The sequence below is a fragment of the Salvelinus sp. IW2-2015 genome, linkage group LG33 (genome assembly GCF_002910315.2).
Source record: "Salvelinus sp. IW2-2015 linkage group LG33, ASM291031v2, whole genome shotgun sequence".
Classification (NCBI taxonomy): Eukaryota; Metazoa; Chordata; class Actinopteri; order Salmoniformes; family Salmonidae; genus Salvelinus; species Salvelinus sp. IW2-2015.
In genome coordinates, this window is record NC_036872.1 from 20822578 (window position 1) to 20833964 (window position 11387).

Below are 11387 nucleotides of genomic sequence, written 5' to 3' on the forward strand. Positions count from 1 at the left end.
GTACTATGGGCAGAATGTACTATGGGCAGAATGTACTATGGGCAGAATGTACTACGGGCAGATGATTAAAAAGTATAACTTTTTGGATGTTGTGGCAGTTCAAGCTTGAGAACCCACAAATGTCACTGAGTTAAAGCAGCTCTGCATGCAAGACTGGGCCAAAATTCCTCCACAGCGACGTGAGAGACTGATGAACAACTACAGGAAGCGTTTGGTTGGAGTCATTGCAGCTAAAGGTGGCACAACCAGTTCTTGAGTGTAAGGGGGAAATTACTTTTTCACAGGGGCATTGGATGTTGCATAACTTTGATTCATGAAATAAGTATGTAATTGTTGTGTTATTTGTTCACTCAGGTTCCCTTTATCTAATATTAGGTTTTGGTTGAAGATCTGATTACATTCTGTATAAAAAATATGCAAAAGTATAGAAAATTTGAAAAGGGGCAAATACTTTTTCAAGGCAATGTAGGTCTAAACCTGGCTCCTCCTGCAATGGAGAAAATAATAGAGTGCACTTAAGTTGTTTACCAGGCAGACAGACATAGATGGAGAACTAATTCAAGCTTTGGAGTCTGTGCCTACTGCACATTCTCAATACCAGTTAATAAAATAGGGGTCAAAATAAATGTCCATCCTTTTGGGGCCAATAGCGAGATTTGTTTGGGTCAAATACACTGCATTTCAAACAGTCAGCAATAATCGAATGAATTCAGGGCTTGTGATATTATACCCAGGCTAAATATAAGTCTTTCACAACTATAAGACCCACTAATAATTTAATTATTTTATCAAAATAGTTTAAATCAGTTTTTTTCCCCAATAATCACTTATCTGGCTTTCAAGTCGGTCTATGAAAATGGTATTTTCGTTACAAATTTAACCAGAACCATGCATAATGCACATCCACTAATAATGACTAACTTCTTGTAGCACATCCACTAATAATGACTAACTTCTTGTAGCAGGCATTATCGAAAACTAACACAGGTCTCATAAGCACGTGCTAGTGAGTAGCCAGCTAATCTTAACATTTTAAGTTTAGCAAACTTGGATCTATTTGCTAGCTAACAAGGCATAACAGTTGAATTGTTATGAGCACACTCTTCTGTTTGAACAGCATGCTAGCCTGCCCACTTTGTTGAAATCAAGTGGCCTACCGTATTTCCCAGAATGAAAACGAGTTGCCCATTCCTTATATAATTGCGTTTTATAAATGTGCAATAAGCATAGACTAGACAGCTAGTATAACAGTCTTTGGCTAAAATGCTACTAGTGGAACGTGATACCGCAATGCCGCACACGACAAACTGAGAATTCATTTTCCAGAATCAATGTTCATTGATACTCCCATTTTAGTAGTGATTGCTCTGCGATCAATTTGAATATTTGAGACATAAAAAGGGTATCGTTAGAAATGTTAACGTGTCCTCTATTACAGTACAATTATGTCTCAATGTGTTTCCGTGTCCATATGATCGATTTTGTGGGACCAAAGCTCAAATGCATATAGTGAGTTGAAACCTCTTGTCAGAGAGGAATTAGTGATCTCTCAGCTTTGTTGTAAGTGGCAGGGGAGGGGCTTGGTATGCGTGTGTGTGTAAACAGAGAGGAAGAGGCGAAGGGAGAGTTTTCGCTTTCGCCAAAATCGGTCCTCCAAAAAACATTGCGGTTCTATGGTCTTATTTTGGACCTAAGCTTGTCGCCTGCCTTCCTGCCTTCGCAAAAACGACTCCCATTGTCAGGGCGGAGACATGAGCATTTCGTCATTATATCCAGATCTCTGGTGTAAATGGGAAGGCACACAGCACAGGAGTGAAGGAGACGAGACCAGAAAGACATGAGAACAAGCCGACATAAACGCTCATAAAATCAAAAAATATTCTTGTGATAACAGGTATTTGGAATATTGCGCAAAAACATACATTCGAATGTATCTAATTAATTCGATATATCGCCCAGCCCTATCCCCCACTTAACGGTGTAGAGACAAATGTTCATTTAAAGTTAATTTCCTGCAATTCTACACATTGTTCCATGGGGCAGAGAGAAAATGTTGCAGTTTAACAACACATTTCCAGCAATTCTACCCATTTTGCCATAGGGTGGAGAGAAATCTTTTCAGTTTGAATGCCATGTTAATATGATATCTGAGTGAGAATGACTAACAAAATCAAATGGGGCCCCCTGGAAGTCAGGGCCCCTGGGCAAATGCCTTGTGTGCCCGGTCAGTATTCGACCATGATTACGACCATGATTACTAGATAGCTGGCTAGACTAGCTACCAATCTAAAATTGTTAGCTGACATGGCTAATTGAGTGACTGTCAGTGACTGACATAAAAAGTTAAAAACTGCTGATGCACAACCACATTTTGAAATTGCACCTGGTGTATTCTATTATTTCTCTCATTAGTAAATTGAGACCCTGACTGAGTTCCTAAAAATAAATATATATATGGCTAAAATGGGTATCGTTATGTATATATATATATATATATTTATATATTTATATATACACACACACACACACACACACACACACACACTACCAGTAAAAAGTTTGGACACACCTACTCATTCAAGGGTTTTTCTTTATTTTTACTATTTTCTACATTGTATAATAATAGTGAAGACATCAAAACTATGAAATAACACATATGGAATCATGCAATAACCAAAAAAGTGTTAAACAAATCCAAATATATTATATATATTTGAGATTCTTCAAAGTAGCCACCCTTTGCCTTGATGAGAGCTTTGCACACTCTTGGAATTCTCTCAACCAGCTTTTCTCTCAACCAGCAGGTAGTCACCTGGAATGCATTTCAATTAACAGGTGTGCCTTGTTAAAAGTAAATTTATGAAATTTCTTTCATTCTTAATGCGTTTGAGCCAACCAGTTGTGTTGTGACAAGGTAGGGGTGGTATACAGAAGATAGCCCTATTTGGTAAAATACCAAGTTCATATTATGGCAAGATCAAATAAGAAAAGAGAAACGACAGTCCATCATTACTTGAAGACATGAAGGCCAATCAATCCGGAAAATTTCAAGAACTTTGAAAGTTTCTTCAAGTGCAGTCACAAAAACCCTCAAGCGCTATGATGAAACTGGCTCTCATGAGGACCACCACAGGAAAGGAAGACCCAGAGTTACCTCTGCTGCAGAGGATAAGTTAATTCGAGTTAACAGATTGCAGCCCAAATAAATACTTCAGAGTTCAAATAACAGACACATCTCAACATCAACTGTTCAGAGGAGACTGAGTGAATCAGGCCTTCGTGGTCGAATTGCTGTAAAGAAACCACTACTAAAGGATACTTATAAGAAGAAGAGACTTGCTTGAACCAAGAAACACGAGCAATGGACATTTGATCTGATGAGTCCATTGGTCTGATGAGCACAAATGTGCAATTTTTGGTTCCAACCGCTGTGTCTTTGTGAGACGCAGAGTAGGTGAACGGATGATCTCCGTATGTGTGGTTCCCACTGTAAAGCATGGATGAGGAGGTGTGATGGCGTGGGGGTGATTTGCTGGTGACACTGTCATTTATTTAGAATTCAAGGCACACTTAACCAGCACGGCTACCACAGCATTCTGCAGCGATACGCCATCCCATCTGGTTTGCGCTTAGTGGGACTATCATTTGTTTTTCCAAAGGACAATGACCCAAAACATACCTCCAGGCTGTGTAAGGGCTATTTGACCAAGGAGAGTGATGGAGTGCTGCATCAGATGACCTGGCATCCACAATCACCCGACCTCAACCCAATTGAGATGGTTTGAGATGAGTTGGACCGCAGAGTGAAGGAAAAGCAGCCAACAAATGCTCAGCATGTGGGAACTCCTTCAAGACTGTTGGAAAAGCATTCCAGGTGAAGCTGCTTGAGAGAATGCCAAGAGTGTACAAAGCTGTCATCAAGGCAAAGGGTGAAGGGTAAAGTGTTGAAGAATCTCAAATATAAAATATATTTTGATTTATTTAACACTTTTTTGGTTACTACATGATTCCATACGTGTTATTTCATAGTTTTGATGTCTTCACTATTATTTTATAATGTAGAAAATAGTAAAAATAAAGAAATGAGTAGGTGTGAATGAGTAGGTGTGTCGAAACTTTAGACTGGTACTGTATTATATATATATATACATACATACATACACTGTCTTTCTATAAACTTCTGAAGCATTCTTTTTGTCTCTCTGTCTGTCCGTCCATCCGTTAGACAGGATGGACTTCATCTCATCCCAGTATACAAGTGGAGGAGAGAACTGATTTAGATGGGTTGCTGTTCAATCACTAAAACCCCTAGAAACAGATGTGCTGAGCAGAGGAAAGGTGCATTGTGGGTAGCGTGTGTGGAGCACCTGATTCTTTTGAAAATCTCTATGGGGCCCCTTTTCTATGGTATTCAATCTCCCATCTCTCTCACACACCCCCACACAGCTCAGTGTTAGGTCAGGAAGGATCTAGAAAAGGCCCCTTCTCTCCCTTGACCCTGTAAAAAATATGACCTCTGTGTGTACATGGGGAGGTACACTGTGTTGTGAGTGTGTGAGACATTCACATTCTCATGCACACAGAGGTCCACATCCAGACCCAGACCCCCATTCCTCCAGGGCCAGTGGTGGAGCAGTCTCCTGGGCCTGGGTGAGTTCAGTGATGGGGTAGGATGGGTCTGGTCTAGGCTTAGAAGATTTCAGAGCACGTACTCCAGTCCTGACTGTCCTTAGCCTCCCAGTATCCACCCTTGTACACAAAGGTTGTCTCCCCAGTGATGGCGTTCTTCCTCTTGTGGAACCACTGTGGCTGGAAGCCCTCATACTCTCGACCTGAGGAAGAGACACAAGCGTCACTCAAATGAAGGGCTCAGGGAGTTATTCTGTATGGTTTACTGTCACTCCCACACATTAGACACCTCTATGTCTGTTTCTCTGGCTCTGAAACAGTACAGGCATAGTAGGGCCAAGTCAAGTCTGAATGAAAGGGGCATATGGCAGCAGGACCGGGTCATAGTCTGGACCAGTGGATACAAGGGTGAAGCAGTCAGCATGCAGACCCCATACAAAGGACGCCTTCCAGGTCATCTTTATTGCAGTCATGATTATCAGCTTTTTTCCATCTTCGTAACTTTGCAAAATTCTGAAGCTTTTTGTGCAAAAATGATGCAGAAGAGCTAATCCATGCTTTCGTCACTTCTAGATTAGACTACTGCAATGCTCTACTCTCCAGCTACCAGGATAAAGCACTAAATAAACTTCAGTTAGTGCTAAAAACGGCTGCTAGAATCTTGACTAGAACCCCAACATTTGATCATATTACTCCAGTGCTAACCTCGCTACACTGGCTTCCTGTTAAGGCTAGGGCTGATTTCCAGGTTTTTACTGCTAACCTACAAAGCATTACATGGACTTGCTCCTACCTATCTCTCCGATTTGGTCCTGCCGTACATACAGTTGAAGTCGGAAGTTTACATACACTTTAGCCAAATACATTTAAACTCAGTTATTCACAACTCCTGACATTTAATCCTAGTAAAAATTCCCTGTCTTAAGTCAGTTAGGATCACCACTTTATTTTAAGAATGTGAAATGTCAGAATAATAGTAAAGAGAACTATTTATTTCAGCTTTTATTTCTTTCATCACATTCCCAGTGGGTCAGAAGTTTACATACACTCAATTAGTATTTTGTAGCATTGCCTTTAATTGTTTTAACTTGGGTCACACGTTTCAGGTAGCCTTCCACAAGCTTCCCACAATAAATTGGGTGAATTTTGGCCCATTCCTCCTGACAGAGCTGGTGTAACTGAGTCAGGTTTGTAGGCCTCCTTAATCACACACGCATTTTCACTTTTGCCCACAAATCTTCTATAGGATTGAGGTCAGGTCTTTGTGATGGCCACTCCAATACCTTGACTTTGTTGTCCTTAAGCCATTTTGCCACAACTTTGGAAGTATGCTTGGGGTCATTGTCCATTTGGAAGACCCATTTGCGACCAAGCTTTAACTTCCTGACTGATGTCTTGAGATGTTGCTTCAATATATCCACATCATTTTCAATTCCTCCTGATGCCATCTATTTTGTGAAGTGCACCAGTCCCTCCTGCAGCAAAGCACCCCCACAACATGATGCTGCCACCCCCGGGCTTAATGGTTGGGATGGTGTTCTTCGGCTTGCAAGCCTCCCCCTTTTTCCTCCAAGCATTACGATGGTCATTATGGCCAAACAGTTCTATTTTTGTTTCATCAGACCAGAGGACATTTCTCTAAAAAGTATGATCTTTGTCCCTATGTGCAGTTGCAAACCGTAGTCTGGCTATTTTATGGCGGTTTGGAGCAGTGGCTTCTTCCTTGCTGAGCGGCATTTCAGGTTATGTTGATATAGGAGTCGTTTTACTGTGGATACAGATACTTTGTACCCGTTTTCTCCAGCATCTTCACAAGGTCCTTTGCTGCTGTTCTGGGATTGATTTGCACTTTTCACACCAAAGTAAATTAATCTCTAGGAGACAGAATGTGTCTCCTTCCTGAGCGGTATGGCGGCTGCGTGATCCCATGGTGTTTATACTTGCGCACTATTGTTTGTACAGATGAATGTGGTACGTTCAGGCATTTGGAAATTGCTCCCAAGGATGAATCAGACTTGTGGAGGTCTACAATTTTTTCTGGGGTCTTGGCTGATTTCTTTTGATTTTCCCATGATGTCAAGCAAAGAGGCACTGAGATTGAAGGTAGGCCTTGAAATACATCCACAGGTACACCTCCAATTGACTCAAATGATGTCAATTAGTCTATCAGAAGCTTCTAAAGCCAAGTCATTTTCTGGATTTTTCCACGCTGTTTAAAGGCACAGTCAACTTCTTGTCTGTAAACTTCTGACCCACTGGAATTGTGATAGTGAATTATAAGTGAAATAATCTGTCTGTAAACAATTGTTGGAAAAATTACTTGTGTCATGCACAAAGTATATGTCCTAACCGACTTGCCAAAACTATAGTTTGTTAACAAGAAATTTGTGGAGTGGTTGAAAAATGAGTTTAAATGATTCCAACCTAAGTGTATGTAAACTTCTGACTTCAACTGTACCTACACGTACGCTACGGTCACAAGACGCAGGCCTCCTTATTGTCCCTAGAATGTCTAAGCAAACAGCTGGTGGCAGGGCTTTCTCCTATAGAGCTACATTTTTATGGAATGGTCTGCCTATCCATGTGAGAGACGCAAACTCGTTCTCAACCTTTAAGTCTTTACTGAAGACTCATCTCTTCAGTAGGTCCTATGATTGAGTGTAGTCTGGCCCAGGGGTGTGAAGGTGAATGCCAAGGCACTGGAGCGACGAACTGCCCTTGCTGTCTCTGCCTGGCCACCTCCCCTCTCGCCACTGGGATTCTCTGCCTCTGACCCTACTACGGGGGCTGAGTCACTGGCTTACTAGTGCTCTTTGTTGCCGTCCCTATGAGGAGTGCGTCAGTTGAGTGGGTTGAGTCACAGACATGATCTTCCTGTCTGGTTTTGCGCCCCCCCCTCGGGCTCGTATAGTAGAGGAGATCTTCCTGGGCTATGCTCAGCCTTGTCTCAGGGTAGTGAGTTGGTGGTCTGTTGATATCCCTCTAGTGGTGTGGGGGCTGTGCTTTGGCAAAGTAGGTGGGGTTATATCCTGCCTGGTCGGCCCTGTCCGGGGGTATCGTTAGATGGGGCCACAGTGTCCCCCAACCTCAACTGTCTCAGCCTCCAGTATCTTTGCTGCAATAGTCTATGTGCCGGGGGGCTAGGGTCAGTCTGTTATATCTGGTGTAATTCTCCTGTCTTATCTGGTGTCCTGTGTGAATTTAAGTATGCTCCCCCTAATTCTCTCTCTCTCCCCCCTGGAGGACCAAAGCCCTTGGACCATGCCTCAGGACTACCTGGCCTGATGACTCCTGGCTGTCCCCAGTCCACCTGGTTCTGCTGCTGCTCCAGTTTAAATTGTTCTGCCTACCACTCCTGCTGTCTCGACCTCTGAATGCTTGGCTATGAAAAGCCAACTGACATTTACTCCTTAGATACTGACCTGGTGCACCCTCTACAACCACTGTGATTATTATTTGACGCTGCTGGTCATCTATGAACGTTTGAACATCTTGAACAACAACCTGGTCTTAATGGCCATGTACTCTTATAATCTCCCCTAGGCACAGCCAGAAGAGGACTGGCCACCCCTCAGAGCCTGGTTCCTCTGTAGGTTTCTTCCTAGGTTCCTGCCTTTCTAGAGAGTTTTTCCTAGCAACTGTGCTTCTACATCTGCATTGCTTGCTATTTGGGGTTTTAGGCTGGGTTTCTGTATAAGCACTTCCTGACATCTGCTGATGTAAAAAGGGCTTTATAAATACATTTGATTTAATCTGAGATGTGCAGTGTGACTGCAAAAAAAACAACCTGGAACGCTGTCATAACCACAAAGCAGTGGCATAAAGTAACTAAGTAAAAAATACTTTGAAGTACTAAAGTCGTTTTTTGGGGGATCTGTACTTTACTATTTATATTTGACAACTTTAACTCCACTACATTCCTAAAGAAAATATGTACTTCTTACTCCCATACATTTTCCCTGATGACTGAAAGTACTTGTTACATTTAGAATGCTCAGGCAGGACAGCAATATGGTCCAATTCACACACCATCAATATAACGCCTTGTCATCCCTACTGCCTCTGACCTGGTGGACTAAACACAAATACTGCGTTTGTAAATTATGTCAGAGTCGGACTGTGCCCCTGGCTCTCTTTTAAAAAACATTTTTTTTTAAAGAGACAATCGTGCCATCTAGTTTGCGGAAAATAAGGAATTTGATGTCTAGCTTTTACTTTTACTCATTTATGAAAATGGAGTACTTTTTCCACCGCTATACTTAAGTACATTTTAAACCAGATACTATTAGACTTTTACTCAAGTAGTATATTACGGGGTGACATTGACTTTTACTTGAGTCATTTTCTATTAAGGTACACTACAAAAAGTATGTGGACACTTGCTCGATGAACATCTCATTCCAAAATCATTAATATAGAGTTGGTCCCCCCTTTACTGCTATAACAGCCTCCACTCTTCTGTGAAGGCTTTCCACTAGATGTTGGAACATTGCGGCAGAGACTTGCTTCCATTCAGCCCCAAGAGCATTAGTGAGGTCGGGCACTGATGTTCGGCGATTAGGCCTGGCTCGCAGTCGGCGTTCGAATTCATCCCAGAGGTGTTCAATGAGGTTAAGGTAAGGGCTCTGTGCAGGCCAGTCAAGTTCTTCCACACCGATCTCATCAAACCATTTCTGTATGACCTCGCTTTGTGCATGGGGGCACTGTCATGTATGCCATTGTATGTCAAAGTATGTCATTGTATGCTGTACCATTAAGATTTCCCTTCACTGGAACTAAGGGGCCTAGCCCGAACCATGAAAAACAGCCCCAGACCAATATTCCTCCTCCACCAAACCTTACAGTTGGCACTATGCATTGGGGCAGGTAGCGTTCTCCTGGTATCCGCCAAATCCAGTTTTGTCCGTCGGACTGCCAGATGGTGAAGCGTGATTCATAACTCCAGAAAACGCATTTCCACTGCTCCAGAGTCCAATGGCGGCGCTTTACACCACTCCAGCCGACGCTAGAGTGGTGAGTGTTGCAACCGAGGACAGACGATTTTTACGCGCTACACACTTTAGCACTCGCCAGTCCCGTTCCGTGAGCTTGTGTGGCCTACAACTTCGCGGCTGAGTCGTTGTTGCTCCTAGACTTTTTCACATCACAATAACAGCACTTACAGTTGACCGGGGCAGCTCTAGCAGGGTAGAAATTTTACGAATTGACTTGTTGGAAAGGTGGCATCCTATGACGGTGCCACGTTGAAAGTCACTGAGCTCTCCAGTAAGGTCATTCTACTGTCAGTGTTTGTCTATGGAGATTGCATGGCCGTGTGCTCTATTTTATACACCTGTCAACAACGGTGTGGCTGAAATAGCCAAATCCACAAATTTGAAGGGGTGTCCACATACTTTGTATATATAGTGTATCTTTACTTTTACTCAAGTATGAAAATTGGGTACTTTTTCCACCACAAAGGAGAGGGTCAACACAAAAAATATGGGGGTGGGGAAGGGTGATGAACAACAGGGGGACGCAAGGCCACCCCCACTCACCAGAGTCATCATAATCACACTCTGGCCATCAACAGAGGGAGGAAAAGAGAGACGTGTCATGGGTACATCAAATACAGCCCACAATAGGTCACAGTGCTACACAGTGTTGGATTTAACAATGTTACCAGGATTAGAAGTGTCTGTTGTGTCCTCTCTCTACAATCTCCCCCTAGTAGCCTCCAGTAGCTCTTCACTTCAATCCGAATCTGTTCTTTTCCTCTACTTGATCTGTCATTACTCCTCCATTTGCCGTGTGTCTCACTCCAGGTAATACTGTTATTCTCATAATCATTTACATAAAGGTCATGGGACCTGCAGGAATGATTCAAAGTTATGTGACTGAAAAAATACCTTTATAGAAATCCCTCAATCAATCCAGCCCTACTTCTGGAATGTCTGAAGTGTCCTCTCTCCCCACTTCTCCACCCAGCCCCTTTCTATCAGTCTTTTTCTTTATCAACTCTCCCTTTACCTTTCTCTCCACCTTGCCCACTTTCTCTGTGTGTCTTACCGTTGTCCAGTGCGTCTGTGGCCTCTGCCTCTCTCCTCCTCCTCACAGCTCTCTGTTTCTCCTCTAATCTCTGTTTCTCAGAGTTGGCCTCGTCCCATCTCCCTGCCTCCATCAGCCTCTGGTCCGGTCTCAGCCGGCTGTCCGTCAGCCCCACCCCATCCTCCGGCTCATTCAACGTCAGCGCCAGCGAGGAGAAGAAGTACATGTTCTCAGCGTTATCCCTGACGGAGGGAGAGAGAGAGAACAGGAATAGGGAGGAGGTGGGGGAGTTGCTCTGTAATGTAGTATTCTTTACAAGTCAGTGTTTTTGTGTAAGGTGCATCATAGGCTTAGTGCGTGATCTGTGTTACTGTATAAACTGTTGTGCTGGGCAGTGCTTACGGGAGAGGGTATTTCTTCCACAGTAGTTTGGGGGACAGAGTCTGGTAGACAGTCTTCTGCTTGCCCTCGGAGCCGCTGCCCCCTTTGCTGCTCTGGACGATCTTGGAGCTCTCGATCTTATCGTCCCACGTGCCAGACAGGATGTAGTGGGCCTGCCCTCCACTGTCTGACACCACCCCTGTCACCTGGACAACACACACACACAGATAGAGGAGAGGGGGGTGAGGAAATGTATCAACCCTTATGTAGAAAATAATACAATAAACCTCTATAGTTTATCATAAACAACTATTATGAAAGAATAGTCCATTCAAAAATGATACATTTGC

General features: G+C 43.1%; 2 protein-coding genes across 3 annotated transcripts in view; both read right to left on the minus strand.

The window, feature by feature from the left end:
* Positions 1-11387, minus strand: part of LOC111957647 (oxysterol-binding protein 2) — a 275496-nt gene that overhangs the window by 252402 nt on the left and 11707 nt on the right. The window lies entirely within an intron of this gene.
* On the minus strand, positions 1857-11258 carry LOC111957648 (oxysterol-binding protein 1). The gene is made up of 3 exons (XM_023978554.2): positions 11059-11258; positions 10678-10898; positions 1857-4832 (listed from the first exon to the last, which is right to left on the minus strand). Exons 2-3 carry the CDS (start codon positions 10880-10882, stop codon positions 4690-4692), a joined length of 348 nt encoding a protein of 115 aa, XP_023834322.2. The 5' UTR covers positions 10883-10898; positions 11059-11258; the 3' UTR covers positions 1857-4689.

What these genes read in the sequence shown, in the direction of transcription:
- LOC111957648 (XM_023978554.2), bottom strand. Translation starts at nt 10,882, where the DNA reads ATGTACTTCTTCTCCTCGCTGGCGCTGACGTTGAATGAGCCGGAGGAT. An exon ending in CACAGACGCACTGGACAACG is followed by an intron (nt 4,833 to 10,677) that starts GTAAGACACACA and finishes TCTCTTCCTCAG; the next exon opens with GTCGAGAGTATGAGGGCTTC.